This window comes from Lathamus discolor, chromosome Z, assembly GCF_037157495.1.
Source record: "Lathamus discolor isolate bLatDis1 chromosome Z, bLatDis1.hap1, whole genome shotgun sequence".
Classification (NCBI taxonomy): Eukaryota; Metazoa; Chordata; class Aves; order Psittaciformes; family Psittacidae; genus Lathamus; species Lathamus discolor.
This window is the reverse complement of record NC_088909.1, coordinates 65063235-65083143: the sequence shown is the minus strand read 5'-3', so window position 1 is coordinate 65083143 and position 19909 is coordinate 65063235. Positions and strand designations below refer to the sequence as shown.

At 38.8% G+C, this 19909-nt stretch overlaps 1 protein-coding gene across 3 annotated transcripts in view; it reads right to left on the bottom strand.

Annotated features, from left to right (window-relative positions):
• Nucleotides 1-15439: 15439 nt before the first annotated feature.
• Nucleotides 15440-19909, bottom strand: part of MFSD14B (major facilitator superfamily domain containing 14B) — a 40047-nt gene continuing 35577 nt past the window's right edge. For all 3 annotated transcript variants that reach the window (XM_065662078.1, XM_065662079.1, XM_065662080.1), the window contains exon 12: nt 15440-18415. In XM_065662078.1, the coding sequence (XP_065518150.1) occupies nt 18212-18415 (204 nt within the window). In that variant the 3' untranslated portion in view covers nt 15440-18211. The remainder of the gene's footprint in view (nt 18416-19909) is intronic.

Here is a 19909-nt window from a genome sequence, read left to right as displayed (position 1 = left end):
ACAAGTAACAACAATAGATGGTTTTCAATCTTAAATTATTTTTGATCTCCTCAATAAATTCAGCAAGTAAAATTTAAGTAGTAATAGAGATGCAAGGAATAAATAAACATGAAACAAGCAAAGCCCTTCCAGACCTTCAAAAAACTTTGCCACCAAGTCAACATTTCCAGAAGGAGATAAAGGGGGTTTTGCTTTATTTATCTTTACCCTAGCTATTTTTGAGACCTCTCCTACCACATATTCTTTCAGAATTTTACTCAGGGCTGTTAGGAAGTCCAGATCTTAATATTTTGATGGTTGCAATGGAAAAGATATGAATAAACTAATGTTTTGTTAACCATAGTTTTGTGTTATACAAGGATATTGGCCCCTAAAATAGGATGGCTTTGCCATAGAATCCAACCTAGGGACCAGACTTCAGTCTATGTGAAGGATTTTATGGATTCAGCAATTTTTTACTCTCAGGCACATCACAGGGGGAAAACTCCTCTGCTTAGAATCTGGCACAATCTCTCACATAGGACCCATCAGTCTAGCCAAAAAGTTACCTAAAAGAAAATAAGTGCTTCCACTGCTCCCCACAGTCTCAGAGGACACAGTTTCAAGAAACCTTGTTCCTGCACGCTGAGGGTCTGAGCTCATTCCTTCAGCATAACCCAGAGGCAGTGATAGCAAAGGTGCTAAAAAGCCTGACCCTTACATTTGATAATGAAGTAAGTTCTCCTGGGTTTGTATGGTTTGCACTCTACACTCTTCATCTGCTGACACAGACTTTTTAATTAAACTGCAAATAAAGGTTACACAGCTCAGTAAAATGCATCCTGTCCACACACAGCCCAGATATAGGCTCTTTTCTCTATTTGGTATATCACACTGTGTAGAAATGTATTTTTGAAAGTACAATCAATACCAGCCCTTTAAAATCTAGCAGTATTACAGCAAAAAAATTCAGAAGATAATGGCGTATTAAATCTTATCTCTGAGGAGTGGAGTAGTGGTTTTATTCATGAGAAATTTTAGAGCAGAAGGGCAGAAGGAACAACTGAAAAGGTACTGCTATGATCCAACTTTCTACATTACAGAACAGACCATGAACCTAAGTAAGTTGTCACTTGAATTACAGAGCATCAAAAAACCTAAATATCATACAAACTGAATAGAAAACACACTGTGCCACCTAATTACACTGTTCCAGTACTTCATTGCTATTGGTGACAGTCTTCATTTCAAATCCCAATTCATCTGGTTTTGACTTCCAAACTTTGGATCTTCTTTTATACTTCAATTCTGCTTATCATAAGTTTCTTAGTAGATGCCTGTCCCTTCTCAGATGTCTGTAAATCATTATCGCTTCCCTTGCTCTTTGATAAGCCAAATCTTTCCCAGAGTCTCTCAATTTATAGCAAACTCCTCATCCTCCTGACTCTTCCTTGAGTCTTCCCAGCTTGTCAACTTCCATCATGAATTTTGGCAATGGTCCAAGATTGTGATAAAAGCTGCTCTAGAACTAAATAGAAAAGTAACAGATCTTTTGCTTTCTACTTATAAAACCTTGGTATGCACTATACTTTAGTTCAAATAAATAGGGGAATACAATTGAAGCTGTCAGTATTAACCTGGTGAAGAATCAGGATGAACTCCACAGGTAGGGAAGTACAGTACATTAAAATGATGTTTTAAACTCAATTATCTAATAACTTGTTCATTTTCAAGTCTCAGGGATAATAGTGAAAATATAATAGGAAGAAAAAAATAGGCCTGGTACATTGGAGACTTGGTTTTTGTGAAAACAGTCTCACTGAGAAAAAAAAAATAATCAGCTACTTTCAAAACACCTTTATTATTAACATGGTATGACTTTTCAACTTTACAAGTTAATCTGATGCATTGCATAGAGTAATGAAAAAGGTGTTGCACTGTCCAGACTGCTTAGCTGCAAGTGAGAAACAAAATATTCCTTAGAAACGCACAAGCATGAAAGAAATATTCTGTAATTTGAAAAGGTGAACAGAAAATAAAGAAACTAGGTAGTGATATCTGAAGACATCATTAAACAATTCCCGTAATTTATTAGCTGGTAAATTTTCTGCCTGAAGCCAAGGAAACTACACTTTCCAATTCTCACATATTCACATTCAAACCAGAAAGATCAATCTGTCTCTTTACCAGGCACAGCAAACACTTTAACTGCAGGGGAGATGCAAAGGAAAAATTTTAAATAAGATTCTATTTTACTAAAATCTACTCAGAAAGTGATCAGGTGCAGTCAAGCAGAGTATGAAAATTACAAGACCATCTGAACAAATTATATTTCACAGAAATGACAACCACAACATCATTTTGTATATTTGAGCTAGTTTGCTTACATAACCTCTGCCTGTTGTTGAGCTCTTTATCTCAATAAAGCAAATGTGCAAATGGCACAGTTCCTGTTAGAAGAGTCTTCCATCAAGTTATATAGCTCACAACACATTAAAATCCGGAAAGCTAGTGTTCAACATAATTTTTGCATTTGTTTAAATTCTTGCTGCAGCAAGCAAGACAAAAAGAGTTAGAGAACACAAAAATGAACTGCCTTTTTTGGTTTTATTTCATCAGTAGCTGGCACTTACAAGGCAAACCTTACGATGAACTGAGTAATAATAATAATATACCCAGTTAATAAAGAAAATTATCTGAGTCCAGAAATACTGTATAAATGGAACCAGACTGACAATATAAGTTCCACTGGGAATGGCAGATACAGAGCATATCTCTCTGCAATTCTGAAAAGCTATGTTTAAACAATTCTCCACAGATTCTTGGGCAAATTAAAAAGAAAAAGAACCCCATTGCCACAGTTTCTTTTTTTTTTTTTTTTTTTTTTTTTTTTTAAGAAATCCTGATAGACATCTAGAGATTGGAGCAATACAATTGGTGTCAAGACATTAATAGATATTTATTATAAATAAATGTAACAGCAGTCAACCTTTTTAATGACAGAATTCTGCCTGTTTAGGTGTACCTACTGCCCCAACCCCAGCCCCCAGTTTGCCAAAACTGAGTGTGTCATCCCTGCTAAGATAACTCTGGCAAACATTTAATTCTTTCAGTAACCCCTCAAAACAAAGTTTTTTAGCAATCTCTGTCTCGATTAGCTCCTGTGTCACCACTTTAGGGAAGGCGCTGCCTGAGAGAGATGGCAGAAGGGTCAAAACAGAAATGCAACACACTAATCTACAGTTAGTTATTTTCTTTGCAACTGCAGTGATCTGAAGAAAAGCCAATTAGAAGTCATGTGGTAGAATATGGGTACCAAAGGACACATAGTTTTGCCATTTTCTGATGATAAACAACTCCTCTAACCTAAGAGACCACTTTTGCCCAGTGCAATATTTTAAGTATGTAATTTTGCAAGGTGTTGTTTAGGCTTTGAGGTCTGTCTCATGAGAACAGACTTTTTTTATATTCAAAACACCTGGAGGATGCATCTCAACTTTAAGCACTGCTACAGTTTGGGATCTTTAGTACAGATGTTCTTAGATACACTTAGAAAAAAATGCAAGACAAATCCTAAGATCTGAGAAATTAAGATATTTTCCTCGGGCGTCCTGGTGTCAGAATAATTTTTGTAATTACTATAAATTAAGCCCAGTTTTAATATTACAAATAGAATTACATTTCATTAGTAGGCAACCTTTTCTACCACTGCAGTAAAAAAACATCCCTCCCTAATGAATGATTATGAAGGAAAACTGGGGTACTTTTCAAACAACTTGAGCTACAGCTTGCTCCCTTTGTGTGCCAGTGAGCACCATCTGAAAGTTTATCCAGCACAGAAAGACATCTACTGACTAAACAGTTTTCTGAAGTAAACATTTCATTAACCTTTCTAAAGTGAACAGTTTCTCCCCAGAGAAAGCAGGTTTCAGATAAAAGATAAAAGAACAGAAAGCAGGATACATGATCAAAAGAGCTTTCATATTAGAGACTAGCTGTCAGATATCAATAGTGCAAAAACCTAAGAGATATAGAAGTAGGTAATAACAAACCAAAAACTCCACCTTTTCGCTAGCATCCCAATCACAGCCAAAGTCCACCAGGCAAACAGCTGGCTGGAAGCCACTTTGTATTTTTAGATAAAAGCATACTTCATCTAAGCTACAGTTGTGCTGTTCACATATCCATTCACTCCAAAGACAGCAATTTTCTAAAAGCAGGGGATTTTTCATGCGTAGAGGAGCCCTTCAGTCGCTGACTTTAGCCACTGTGGCCCAGATTTCACACCACATTTACAGGGTGCTCGGCCACAGCCATGGACCAGCAAAGAATATATTCAGCTGACTACGCTGAAGCTGACTTCAAGATAACCTAAATCAATACATCTGCCTCATAAATGCCTCTTTTTAAATTATTTGCAGTCACATTTTCTTTGTTTCCTTGCAATGGCTTTCTTTCCACTAGGACCTTGGTTTTCTGTTTATTTCTGAAGGAACCAAATGAAACCATTGACTAGAGAAAGAAAAGTGAACACTGAGAACTGCATGTACACAAGCCTATTCACCAACAGAAAAAAGGGAATCAACTTTTTTCCAAAAATCATATTTAAGAATCTCAAAATGCTTCATGTAGTAAGTGTAGATAAAACATTTTCAGTCATGATCATGATTTCTTTTACAGAATGTCTTTAGAATTAAGAGTAGGGGTTGATCCCACCTTTTGCTTCACGGTACAAAATATTGCAAGCAATTTTTACACTTGTCTCAATGTTTCATTATCTTACATTTTTATTCGTACCAAGAAGAATAATAGATCACTGAGGTTCATACAAGTATGAGTCTCTAAATACTTATAAGTAAGAAACCTGGTAGAAACAGGAGAGTATAGTGAATGATGGCAGTTTGAACATCTGGTGCATGAGAATGGAAATGTAGTCAGCTTGTGCTGCCATCGTTCCCGTCGTCATAGCCCTGAACTCCCATTGTTTGTCTCCCTTGAATAGATGTCGAAGAAGACATGAAATGATGCCACAGAAAATAGACAATAGTGGACAAGCAGGAAGGGATTCAGTTTTCAGACGTCTGAAGGTGAGCGAAAGATATTTGCAATAAGGGCAATGAAGGGCACCTGCACTGGAGTTTCAAACTGCTGTTAGTATAGTCCAGACTACTGGCAGATGATTATACAAGCTTCATTTTCAACACACTGGATACTTTGAGATAAGTAAAAAGCATTTAAAATCAAAGTTAAAACTAAATACACAGAACTGAAGAAACAAAAGAAATCCTATAAGAAAAGGTTATTACTTCAGAAACTATTTCTGTCCACTGTCCTTCCTATTTTCTTGCTAACCTACACTGGAACCTTACTGGTGAAATATTCAGAAGTGCTCAGCCCCACTGAAATCCAATTTCTTTTTCTATTTTTAAAATTAAAGGCTTGAGTCAAACCCTGATATATTATGCAATGAATCTGCAACAAGAAGAGCTGTATAACATTGCCAGCTAGTGGTCACTTGACTTCAGAGCACAATAACTCAATTCTAGCACAGTTTTAATAATTTTGAAATGTAATAAAACCTTTTATAGTTGTAGTTTAAAAAGATGAAAAATAAATTGCAAACATATTTCAGTAGCTTAGGCATCAGAACCTAAAATCTGCACAAAGTTGCCATTTAGCTAATGAATATGTTAGTCCTGCATTTATGTTTAGTTTTCCAATTCAAGAGCACATGGATATTTATAAGATCATAACAGCACTGATTTCCATTGTTCAGGAAATTATAGTTTAATTAGTGTTGTTTAATTTTACAGTCAGTGCCATCTCTGAGTTATCTGTTCTGACACCAGGATAATAATACAATTTTTTTATTATGATTGTTGCTGATAATTCTTATTTATCAATTAAAAGAAAACTCTCACAAAGGCACAAGTGTCACCAAAACAACCATGAAATGGACACTAAAGGGTCAAGGAAAATGCAGGAGTGTGCGTTTAGAATAAGGCATGCATCTATAATAATTACACTTAATATTGATGACGCATCTTTCTGAATTCTCTCTCTAATCTAAGGTCTAGCTTCAAAGAGGCTATTTTGTGAAATAGGGTATAAGGGAACATGAACAACAAGTAATGAAAAATGCATGCTACAAGAAAGTGAAGGAATGGAAAGAATGGATCCTAAAGTAAATGTCATGTCCTGCAAAAACATATATGCTTAACTCTGTTTCTATATACAGCTTCAGTGGCTATGCTGCCTTTGTCAAAGTTAAGTCAATCAGCATTTACGTCAGGATGTAAAGTTCATAAAGCAGAATATGCATTGTGGAAGTAGACATTTCCTACAGATTAACATAAGAAAAACAGAATTTAAAAGACATTATATTAAAAAATTACAACTAGTACAAAATGTTAAAGGCAAAGTTATGATGCTATAAATACTTATCATCAAATAATTCCTGCTAAGGCAGGTCAAGGGAGGTGATTCTCCTTACCCCACCTGGAGTACTGTTTTCAGCTCTGGCGCCCCTGAAGGATACAGACCTATTGAAGCAAGTGCTGACGAGGATTGCGAAGACAATCAGAGGGCTGCAACACCTCTCCTATGAAGATGGGCTGAGAGAGCTGAGGTGGTTCAATCTGGAGAAGGCTCCAGGAAGACCTTATATCAACCTTTCAGAGCCTAAAGGGGCCTACGAGAAACCTGGAGAAAGATTTTTCACAAGGGCATGCAGTGATAGGACAATGGTAACAGCTTTAAACTGAAGGAGTGGAGATTGAGATTAGATATAAAGAAGCATTTCTTTACTATGAGAGTGGTGAGACACCTGTGAACAGGTTGCCCAGACAACTTGTCGCTGCCACATCACTGGAAGTGTTTAAGGCCGGGCTGGAAGGGTCTTTGAGCAACCTGGTCTGATAGAAGATGGGTTGGAACTAGATGATCTTTAAGGTCCCTTCCAACCCAAACCAGTCTATGATTCTATGGTTGCTGGAATTAATAAGCTTTTATTACACTAAAGGGTGTATCTATGCCACGATTTGCAACCAGCTTTAAATTTAGCTCTGTTTGCACGAGGATCAACCAGGATTGGGAGCTACCACCACCTTGCAGTAAAACTGTGTTAATTCATCTTGCCTTGCAGGCAGATTTATTGTGTGGTCTTCATTTCTGAGCTAGCTGTGGTTATGGGGCCTGGCCTGCTCCCAGGAACACACCAAGCTCTTATTCATAAGGAGCACTAGCAAAATCAACCTGGTTTTTGCCTGTAAAGGACTGGGCAAACATATGCTAAAAAAAATCTGTGTAAGTTCCTTCCAACCACAGGACATTGTTCTGCAAAGATTTACATGCCCATTAAATTTTATTTTGACTTCAGCAGAACTACTTGGCATGGATAAATACAAGCTTAGCAGGCACCTTGGCAAATGATTCTGATAGCCAGGGTAAGTACAACGAGTGAACTGAGATACGAGTCTGAAGGCCAAGCCCACCCTTGCCTGGAAAATTGTATTGCTATTAAAATTCATATGAGGAGTATCCCTAGAGGAACAGATCTGTCATCAAAGGCAGAGAGCTGCTACCGAGGACAGAATGTCTGTCCTAAACTCAGAACTCAGAATCATTTAAAATTATCCACTACCTGCGAATGAAGCCCTAACCTAGCAGGTGTCTTTCTTTAGAAAGAGGAAAGAAGGCAATTTTCTCCTTTTAACCTGTGAGAGCAGTTAAAGGCAGCAAAGGAAAATCTGTTCCCTTCAGGCTGCATCTGCACTAGCAGCTTGGTTCAGAGTAGTTTTGAAGCACTTTCCCTAATTGTCTTTACTTAACATTCTCTTTTCTCAGAGTGTTTTTCCACACACAGAACAGATGCCTTAGGTCTTGTACCAGGTCTGTCAGAAGAGTATTCATTCGGGCAGCCCTTAAGCCTTTTGCCTTTCGCTAAGTCCACACATGGGATGGAGACTTCTGGCCCAGGGGACCAACCTAGATGCAATTGAGAGTAAACCCCCTGCACCAACAGTGCAAACAGAAGCAGAAGACAAGGACCAGACTCCAACTACAGATCCTCTTCTGTTGTGCCAAGTGGTTTCCTAATATAGACACAACAAAATGTAAACAACACAAAGCCAAACTCTTGTTACATTGTTAGTCACCACAAACAGAAATCTTCAAACACACGCAAACATTGTTTGTAAGCAGATTATTTAATTAGCCTCGGCAGTGTCAAATACTGTGAGGTGCACCTGAAAGCCTCCCAAAGCACAAGCAGACTTGCTGTCAACCAGTGAAGTTAATAGGCGACTTAAATTTTGCTAACCATCACAGTGCACCATGGAGTTCACCTCAAACAAGTTCTAAGATTCTCCATTAAGTATTTGCAAAGGTATCCAGCTGACAGGAAATACCTATTTTTAAACTACATTTTCAGGCACTTGCGTCAGTGCCCCACATACTTTCTCCTCCAGTGCAAGGCTGCTCTGTGTCTCCAGATTCCCTTTGGGTCAGACATGGTGGCCTAAGTCTTGCTGTGATCTAGCTGTAAGCCTCATGTTTTCCTCCCCCATTTTCAATACCAGGAAGTTATGGTTTTGTTTGCTTGCTTAAAGATGTTGGCAATACTTTTCTAACTAACTTGGGTAGTTAAAAACTTGCGCAGCTACAAGCAGCTTGTGGAGGAGTGCTTACAGACTGGCAGTCAACACCATTCCAGTGCTGTCCATGCGTCTATGAAGACCAGCACATTTGTCACCTCTTGCAGTACACTGTGCTGTGCCAGCAGTGGCCAGTTTTTACAGTGTATATGATATGCTTCCCTCCACAGCCTTCACTCTCTGCAACATAAAAACTTCCTAGTGCCAAAGGCTCATTGATCTCATCTTCCAGTTTTCACTCTGTCCTACACAATCCAATAGCTGATCAGGGACCTGTTCTCCTCCTTCCAACAGCAAGTGCCATCAATACACATACATATGCTTGCTTTCTTTTTTATACTTAGAGCTTTTCTTAGTATTTTCTTGATAGGCTTCAATTCTGTGCAGAGAGCAGCGTTCCTAAATTTTCTCTAATGCAGTCAGCTCATCCGCCTGAGATAATGGAAAGACGTTTAAACCAAACCAATTCAGAACTAGCACTGCCACCAAAGAAATTATCCCCTGACAGCCTTCCTGCCTGGTGGCATCACTCGCTTTTGCGGACACAAAGTACTTTTCAGCCACCACTTACTCTACTAAAATTATGTCAGTCATGGCAGGGCTTTTAACCCACTCCTATATTTGCGGGAAGTTACTGTAGCAAAATTCAATGCAAGATGTTACAGACGGGGAAGGTGATTTAACAAAATTATCTCACAATGTGCACGTAGTTGCATACCAACAAGCACCAAGGCATGCAGCTAAGCAGTCTGGCCAGGATCGCTTTGACACAACATGAAGGACAAGCAACACTATCTACTCACCTCTCACCTACTGTGATTTCTCTTTGGTTGACTTATAACACACTGACTCCAGGATGTGATTTTAATAATTCTTCATTGTGGACCCCACTTAGGGTTTTTCACCTCCATAACTTGTCTCAACCTTTGTAAACCCTGAGCAAGACGCCTGAGACTTGTTACTCTGTTGTCTTCCTATATGGGTATTTTATGACTTCAGACCTCTCACTTTGACAGCACTAATATTTCAGGAGGTTTTTTGCTTGCTGTCAAGTTATCTGAATCAAACAATGTACGGCATTCTGTAGCAATTAACACACACCATACCCTCACTGGCTGTTTCTAAGGCTTCAACACACTATCCTGTTCACACTTCAGTCATACCAGTCTTCATATTTTTGGTAGAAATCTCTGTACATTCTTTAAATTAATTAGCTTAGTTTGTTTCCATTTCTTTTTCAGTAATTCAGCTATTTAACACCTCAGAGGTGCAGCTCCTCCTGTGTCAGACTACTTTAAAGTTGTCATGTTTAATTATAAAACAGGAATGTGTTCTATCTTCCATCATCTGCTTCAGCAAATACATTTTCACGGCAGAGGATGATTGTTCTTGAAAAAATTTTTTTGTTTAGTTTAGCGAAATCCAGCCTAATCAGTACACAAACACAGAAGAAAGCTATTCAAGCTTACCTAAGACTTTAGCAAGGTGAGAACACCACAGGCTACACTCCATTGTGCATGAGTAAGTGACAATTTCTAGTCCATCCACAGATGAAACCGACCTCAGATTTCACAACTGGCACTTCCAAAGAGATCAACATAAGCACTCTTCACTCCCTCAGTCTGTTCTTTACCAGGGATTGTCTTTATGTAGCATTAGAAATAGTTTGCATCCAGTTGGTAAAGCTCTTTATGGTCCTTTGAGTTGAAGGGTAATGCCAGATATATATATATATATTAGATAATTCACTAGCTTTTTGCCATAATGCAGGCATTGGATTTTCTAAAACCACTGACAAGATGGTCTCAGACTAGTATCTAAGAAGGATCTGTGATGTCTCACCCGAGCATTTGAAGCTCAGTGCCCTGAGGCACTTTCTGACTAAAACAACACGCTGGGTTTTGTGGATAGATGTACTACTTTCTCAGCTAAGATTTTCTCCTGTGACTGATTTTACTTAGGAATAAAGTGGTACAATCTGTTTACAAAGACACCTACATCTTAAAGTACTCCTGAGACCATGATGTGAAGGCTGACACTGTGACAACAAAAGCCAAGATTTCCACATGCTTTTACTACTATTACTAGGCTTTCTAGACAGCTGCAACTCGCAGTATCCAGCTTTTCCAGTCTCTACTGTCAAAAGGATTAATCGTCTGAACCTTGGCTAGTAAAGAAGCTATGCAGTCAAGGCTTAAATGATCAGCATGTACAATGCTCTAAATAGTGCTGCTGTGTCACCCTTTCCTTAGACTTTTACTTTTTTTTTATGCAGGACAAAGAGGACACAAAAAAGCATTAAACCAGCATTCCTGGGACAACAAGCATCCAAACACTCCAACTCAAACATGGCTATTTGCTGCTAACACTCTCACATGCCAGCTACTAGAAATCTTCTCAAAAGTCACATGGTCAGAAAAGAATTGTCATCTTAGCAGGGGGGAAATGCTGGAACATGAACAGATAAGCAAAAGACATTTTTACAGCACTGCTGTTTAGAAGTGTACCAGCTGGAAGCAGCTGCAAAACGGACATCAGAGACGGCAGCAGCTGGACTCTCCCAGCTTTGAAGAACAAGGTGCCTGAAGCTGTAAGTTTTCTTCTGTGAGGATAAATGAATACCAGAAAAGTTTGTGGCACACAAGGTGTCATGGGAAAATGGCTCTGTGTGAGATGCGATTGAATTGTCTTGTTTTCAGTTTTCAGAGATCAAGTTTGGCGTGCAGGTTTTTCTACTACCTTTTGATTCATAGGACTCATTTTAAAAAAATCTAGGTATATTTCAGATATAACCTTGGCTAAAGTCATTGATCAACAGGATGTCAAAATATTTAATTTCAAAGCCAGGTCTTAGGGAAAGTAAAGCACTTTTTAACTAAATGATTCTAACAAAGCCTTTGTGCAACCACTACTAATCCTTATTGTATCAACTTCCAGATAAAGCCCACCCACTTCATGAGATTTTTATTGGGTCTGAAAACTCAACTGGAATTCAAGCTGCTTTCTTTCTTTCTCTCTCTTCAGTAACCCCATGTTATTTCAAATGCACTTTTATTACACTTACCCTACACTTTAGATGGCCAGAATTCCTGACAATTGTGTTAGAAATATAACAGCACGACTTGAAAAATCTCAGGTTGAGTATGGAGTCTTTGCGATTAAGGAAAAATAGTATTTAAAAAAATATTACCTCAAAGGGCACACGCGCAATCTTCCCTGTTGCATTTTTATAGTCCCTTTTCCAAATACTACTACATTTAATGCTGAAAAAAAAAAAAAAACCAAATAAATTCAAATATATTTGCCTTGGGCTTCTTCCACAAACAGAGTTAAGCTTTTACTTTTTCTGCATTTTCCAACCCTAACTATTCTATGATTCTATTTCCTAATAAAATAAAAGACCAAGACCTCGACCAGCTGCTTGAGGCACCCGTGCAGAATTTTTTAATAGTATTGCTACATGGTAGCTTGATGTTTTCCCCCCCCAGAGATGGGTGAAATAGGGCAAGTGGGTTGTTTTTACTACCTTCAGTTATTGCCTAGAGTCATGAGTTGTTTTTCCTTTTGACAGATGCTGTAATGTCAAGGTGGCAGCAGCCCACTTTTGCTGAGGCTGTACCCTAGGAAAGTGTTTTTCTCATAATACGCTGCATGACAGACTGACCTTTATCAAATTTTTCTTTCTTTCACCTTCACAAAGGGCAGCTGTGGTGCTGCTGAAGTATTTCATATACAGATAAATAATTTCAGAATTTTAGAAACACCAACAATTGAACTCTTTTCTTGATCTTGCCACATACACTATTTTCATGTGATTTGCATTAAAAATAAAAAAATACGGACTCTGCATTACTTGGTTCCAGAATCATTAGGAGTTTTCACCGCTCCATTATTTCCCATGGTATTTGCCCAAACATGCCTACATGTTTGAAAAATGAAAGCTAACTCATTGGCAGGGAAAGCTTGCTTCTTGAGGAAAAATGGAAAGCCATTTTCCAAGCACATTAAATCCTTAACCACTCCACAAGATTGCAAATTAGCAGCCAGGCAAACAGCTTTTTTCCTGTGTGGACAACAAGGAGGCCTGCAACCTCTCTCAAAGGTCAAAATGTGTGCCTGACAAGGATCTGCAGAATGCAATTGGCTTTAGGTCTAGTGAGTATTTATATTCCTCAGACTTCTTGTTCTCTGTGTTAACGAATATATGAAATATACACCTTTTGTAGACTTCTTTAAATATTGTCTTTAAAGTATCCTAGTAGCACTTAAATGCATGTTTAAAACTTTCTGGGATCACTAGCAGCACTGAATTAAAACTCATAGTGCATTTAAGTGTAAGCACAGAGTGCTTACACTTAAGCTAGAGGACAAGCGCGGCAAGACAGAAGTTTGATGTTGCAGCTACTTACATACCATGGCGGGGGGGGGGGGGGGGGGGGGGGGGCGGTTGAACTTGATGATGTTAAGGTCCTTTCCAACCCTAACTATTCTGTGATTCTACAAACGAAGCCAATGACTACAAAACACATTTCAGTTATTATGCAGGCATAAAGTAGCAATGCAAGAAAAAACAGCTTTGGAGCTTTCACCACTGTGGAAGGATGATTAGACCTGTATGTTCCATTTTTTCTTCAGTCTGTTACCAGAACAATTATGCCATGTTTTTTTTCCTGGCAGTATTTTTCACAGGTATCTTTCAATCACTGCTCTGAGAAAAAGCATCAAGTTGTCAACAGTACTATCTGCATACATCCAGCAGACACCTCCATACTTTACTATCTCTTATGAAAGAGAACTCTTTACTTCCAGGAAAGACTGCAGTATTTTGCCGCAAAGCATGAAAATATGCTTAGAAATACTACCAAAACTGGGAGGAGAATAGTTGCCAGGAAGACAAAATCTGCCTCTAAAACAGATTTTTCTGAAGAAAACAATAAAACCACAGCAAAGTTTTCAAGAACACTGACTCTTTCCATACGTACAAAAGTAATTTGACATGGCTTATGCTGCTTTTCTGTTGTTCCATTGTTAGTTTTTGTTGCATAATCACTAAATAAAGTACTTCTGGGCAGATTTTTGCCTTTGTTCAGACCTAGCAGCAGTTTCCTTTATGGCCCATTTCTTATACAACCGATACATACGCATTAAGGGATACAAAAGGCAGCAATTAAGGGACACTTCAGATAAAAGCAACTTTCTGAAATCCACAAGCCTAAATTCTCATTTGGCTACTCAATCAGAGATGGCCATCATTTCCTGCCAACAAAACCAAGGGTTACAAAAAATATAGCTTCACAAGTAGTACCTAATTGATATGACTGCATTTACACAATCAATTCCTTGTGCAGCAATTAAGTTGGAGTTAGAAGCACACAAAGTGCTACAAGATGTCATCAATGTGGTTAATTTAATAAACCCAAGGACCTTTCAATATTAGAATCTTCACAATACTTTGGGAAGAGATAGGGAGTGACCACAAAAGTCTATTGTAACTCAGAGGTTCACTGGTTATCTCATGGCAAAGTGTTTAAAAGAGCAATCAAACTTTAACAGTAAGTATACACTTTAATTTCACAAAAAGAGAAGCGTTTCAAATCTCCTGACCTTTCCTGTGATGAAAAAGGCCTGTCAGTACTATGCTACCTAGGCCAGAAAAATAAAAACATTTAATCTACCTCTTCAAGGCAAAGGTGACTTTTTGACAGTGAGTGGGAAAATAACTGCTTTTCTAAAGAAACTCACTGTATGGGTAGATCACTTTGAAAACAGAAGTTTGGAAACGTTTCCATCATCATGATTTTGTTGCAAAAAGCAGTGCAAACGTATCACCTATAAAAACTGTGATACCAGCACGTTTGAGCTTGAAAACAATTTCCTCATCTGTTTTAAAAAGTCTTCAAATGAAGAGGTTTAGTGCCTTTTCAATCCACTTGTTAAAACCCACAATTCAAGACTTTCCAGTTAGCTTGCAAGAACCGACTCACAGTAGGGAGGATGGAAACCTCCTACCTGAATTTTAACAAACACCTCTGCATAATCGCTGGATAAGACTGAAAAATGAGAATCACAATCTAGTAAGCACAGCCAGCAGCACACTTGTTCCATCTGGATCTACATATCTGCGTGAAATACTCTTATCTGCAATGATAGCCATTAAAACCAAGTATTAAAATAAACTGAACTTAGAACCAGACCTTCAAATCTCCATGCTGCAGTGTTAAACCAAGATTCTCAAAAATAACGAAGCATATTGCACAGCACCAACTTTTTTGCATCTAGCTCTGGATTTCCCAGCAGAAGAAAGGCATGGACCTGTTGGGGTGGGTCCAAAGCCAGGCCACAAAAACTATCAGAGGGCTGAAGCACCTCTCCTGTGAAGACAGGCTGAGAGAGTTGGGGTTGTTCAGCCTAGAGAAGGCTCTGGGAGACTCCTTAAGTATATAAACGTGGCTTATAAGAAAGACTGAAAGATGTTTTAGCACAGCCTGTAGAGACAGGACAAGGGACAACATTTTTTAAACTGAAAAGTTTAAAGTAACTTTTTTAAAAAAAACTGAAAAGTGTAAGTTTAGATTGGACATTAGGAAGGTCTTTACTGCAGTGGTGGTGGTGAGATGCTGGAACAGGTTGCCCAGAGAAGTGGTAAATGCTCCATACCCAGCAGTGTTGTAGGCTAGGTTGGAGAGAGCCTTGGGAGACATGGCCTAGTGTGAGACCATGGAAGTAGATGATCTTAAGGTCCCGTCCAACCCTAACCATTCCACGATTCTATGGACATGGAAGAAAACACACTTACACATGAAACCTAGAAAGCTTAAGCTGTAGATTTATTATGCATGAGGAAACTTATTAACTTAAAAATCAAACTGCATAGTACAAAAGGTCCATTATCTCTGCTCTATGTGGAACAAGTTTCAAAATATATATTCTTAGATTTGTTCAGTCAATACACAATCCTTTTAGAAAACTGTATATCTGTCAGTACCCTCATTAAATTCATAAATACTTGATTTACACAGCACCCCATCTGGAAAAATTTAAACTCCTTACAAATATCTACATACATTGCGTACATATAAAACATTCATAGGAGTACTTCATTAAAGTTGGGTTTAATGGTCCATTTACACTGAAACAAAATACATATAAATCTCTTTTTCATAAAATGCCTCTAAAAATTAGCACATTTGTACACATTCATAACTCTTTTAAAGCCTCTTTTTGAAAGGAAATTTAATGTGAAAATACCCATGAGATCCAGCAGGTAAGACAGTAATATGAAGGCTAAATATGTGCCTGGTAAAATCTTGGAGCAGATTCTCCTGGATGGTATGCTAAGGCACATGAAAAACAACAAGGTGCTTGGTGACAGCCAGCATGGCTTCACTAAGGGGAAATCCTGCCTGACCAATTTGGTGGCCTTCTATGATGGGGCTACAGAAATGACGGACAAGGGTAAAGCTGTTGATGTCATCTACCTGGACTTGCGCAACGCGTTTGACACTGTCCTACATGACATCCTTGTCTCTAAATTGGAGAGATATCAATTTGATGGATGGACCACTTGGTGGTTAAAGAACTGGCTGGATGGCCGCATGCAAAGGTCAATGGCTCGATGTCTGGCTGGAGACTGTTAACGAGTGGTGTCCCTCAGGGATCGGTGTTGGGACCGGTCTTGTTTAACATCTTCCTCGCTGACATGGACAGTGGGATTGAGTGCGCCCTAAGCAAGTTTGCCAATGACACCAAGCTGTGTGGTCCGGTTGATATGCTGGAGGGAAGGGATGCCATCCAGAGGGACCCTGACACGCTTGTAAGGTGGGCTGATCCCAACCTTATGAAGTTCAACCATGCCAAGTGCAAGGTCCTACACCTGGGTCAGAGCAATCCCAGGCACAGCTACAGGTTGGGCAGAGAAGAGATCAGAGTGGCCCTGCAGAGAAGGACTGGGGGGTGCTGGTAGATGAGAAGATGAACATGAGCCGGCTTCAGTGTCCGCTCGCAGTCCAGAAAGCCAAACATATCGTGGGCTGCATCAAAAGAAGCGTGACCAGCAGGTTGAATGAGGTGACCCTGCCCCTCTACTCTGCTCTCGTGAGACCTCACCTGGAGTATTGTGTGCAGTTCTGGTGTCCTCAACATAAAAAGGACATGGAACTGTTGGAACAAGTCCAGAGGAGGGCCACGACGATGATCAGGGGGCTGGAGCACCTCCCGTATGAAGACAGGCTGAGGAAGTTGGGGCTGTTCAGCCTGGAGAAGAGAAGGCTGCATGGAGACCTCATAGCAGCCTTCCAGTATCTGAAGGGGGCCTATAGGGATGCTGGGGAGGGACTCTTCGTCAGGGACTGTAGTGACAGGACAAGGGGTAACGGGTTCAAACTTAAACAGGGGAAGTTTAGATTGGATATAAGGAAGAAATTCATTCCTGTTAGGGTGGTGAGGCACTGGAATCAGTTGCCCAGGGGGGTTGTGGGTGCTCCGTCCCTGGCAGTGTTCAATGCCAGGTTGGATGAAGCCTTGTGTGGGATGGTTTAGTGTGAGGTGTCCCTGCCTATGGCGGGGGGTTGGAACTAGATGATCTTGAGGTCCTTTCCAACCCTAACTATTCTATGATTCTATGAATAACTGAAAAATAAATGGCAGTTAAGGCAGGGGTGAAAAGAATTAATAGGAAGCATTTCATATGGCAGATAAAGTGACAAAATGCAATAAATATACATATTTCTTGATGTAAACTATTATGGCATCCACTGTTTTTCCTACCTTGGAAGCCAGAAGTTTCCATATTTCTGATGCCGCTAATTTTGTAGTTAAAATTCTACAGGTGTTTTTTTTAATTAGGAAAACGCTAATGTGACCAGTGCTCTCAGGTGCCATCTGGATTTGTTTTAACTGCTCAGAACTGACTGTTTTGTAATGTGGGTTTAAAACGTCAGTATGACCTTCATTTATGGGTAATGACTGTCATGTGTGATCATATATCCTCAAAAGTTATCTCAGTTTCATCATTGCTTTCTTGTAGCTTCTGGATTTCTTTTTACCTAATAATATTTGAGAATGTATCTTCAGAAATTGTATTACTTTTACTGATAACCACTATTTCAGATATCAGAACTGTATGATCAGTCCCTCTCACATTGTGAGGACTATACGTGGTACATATGCAGACAAAAGGCGTTAAGAGACACAAAGCCACTTTTACCAGCAGTGGCAGAAACCATTCTGCCTCAAACCTGGTTATTTTGCATACAACTCCAGGAATGGAACATTCAAACTTAAAAAAAAAAAAAAAACACATTATGCCTGTATATTTGCATTTCTTCCAATACCAGGAATTGACATAGCAACTCCAGTCCCAATACTGGGTTGAGTCACTCCCAGCTGTGATCTGCTATGCTAAACAAACCCTCCTGCAGGTATGGTATCAACCTTAAGTATCATACTGCATGTGATGTTCCCCTGTCACATGGGAAGCTGCCTTCTTTTCAGGGGCTAGATTTCTGCACATCCCACCAAGCTTTCAGAGCCGCAATTCAGTGCATGATTTTTTTCCACAGTCTTCTCAAAAGTAGCTTTCATACACTGCTATCTTGCAGCAGTGGTTCAATGTCCTCTTCACTGCTTCGGTCTAGGTTGTTCCCCAAAGTACTGCTGCTGTTGCTCCTGTGTTTTCTGGTACTGCTGGTTTTGTTGTGCTCAGGAATAAATAAGGCAACTAGGAAAGCCAGAAGAACAATGCATGCTCCAACCAGGAAGGGTGGACCAGGAATGATTGCTCTCTGCAGGGAAACAAGCATATCAAGGAATTCAGAGTTTTAGACATAGACTTCTGCATTAAGAATTGTACCCTTATGGCAGGACATAATGGGAAACATATTTACAGTGGCTATAAAGTTTATGCAAACAAGTTCATATGCACAGTTTAACATGAATCTTCTGCATCCCTAAGAATTCCTCACCTGATCTACACACTGATCTAAGAAACAGAAACACACACAAAACTATTGACACACTAGGATTGCCTGGCAGATGAAACAGACATTGCCTGATACCTATTTGCAATTCTTTTTTTCTTTAGGCAACATGCCTGTAACCAAAACCAAAAACAATCATAAAAAAGGTTATAAAACTACCTTTAAACCAGCTAATTTTGATGAGAAAACCATATAAAAAAAGCCAGCAATCCAGCAATTTCTTTTTAATCTTTAAACAACTTCTCTGTATTTTTGTCAACTGAGACTAAATAAGAATCAGAAATAGTCAATCAAGTGCACTTCTTTTCTACTAAACTAAATGCGCAAAATTATTCTAGTGTGAAGTGGGAAGGTAGCTGAAATTAAGCATACAGCAATAGGGTATTTCCCTTGCTCCTGCCTTATTACAAGCAGAAGCCTACTTTTTCAGCTGATGGTGTCTAAATTTGAAGTATATAATCATATTAACGGAACTTATATGAAGAGTATTACTTATATCTTCAAGTGCTGCTAAGTCTGCAAGTTCTTCAAAAATGTAATAAACTTCCATAAATTAGTATCTTCATTTGTATGATTTATCTGAGCAGCTTTTGAATATTCCACTACAGCAGTTTCATCAAAAGGAGTAAGAAGCTTTGAAAAGCATTTGCTTACTGCACTGCCAGTTATTTAAAAGGAAATTAAGAGATATATGCTTAATTTTTATTATTTATGCTCAACAGAGCAGATATGCAATTTTTCTTGACTAAGTGCATCAGATCTGTTCTTTGATGGAACACTGCGACCCGTGATAAGATTCCAGCTCTCCCACTTCCATGAGATGAAAAAAAAAAAAGTAATATTCCCGTCCTCTAGAGTAATAGAAATGAACACATACAGGCAATTAAAAAAAAAAAAAAATTAAGCTCAATCTGTTTAGGGAAAAAAAAAAAAAATCACAAGAAGTTATGACCACTAGACTGTGTTCTCCTGCATTTACTCTACAAATTAAACAACTGTAATTTGCATCCAGACTTTCCTGTCACCACTGTTTGAACATGAAAGTTTACAAACCCATTATACCTAACAACTTGGTTTAGTGTTCTGTCAATCAGTGATCACAAAAGACTATAACTGAACGGTACAATACAAAGTTATGACAATAATCAGCTTTCACTAGTTAAAACTGAAACGTTTGGTTTTTGTTTGGGGTTTTTTTTGTTTGGCTTTTTTTTTTTTATGGGACAGTGTCAGAAGTTACACAACAAACTTTATCCTTCATTCACATCAATAATTTTAACAATACCTATATAAATATAC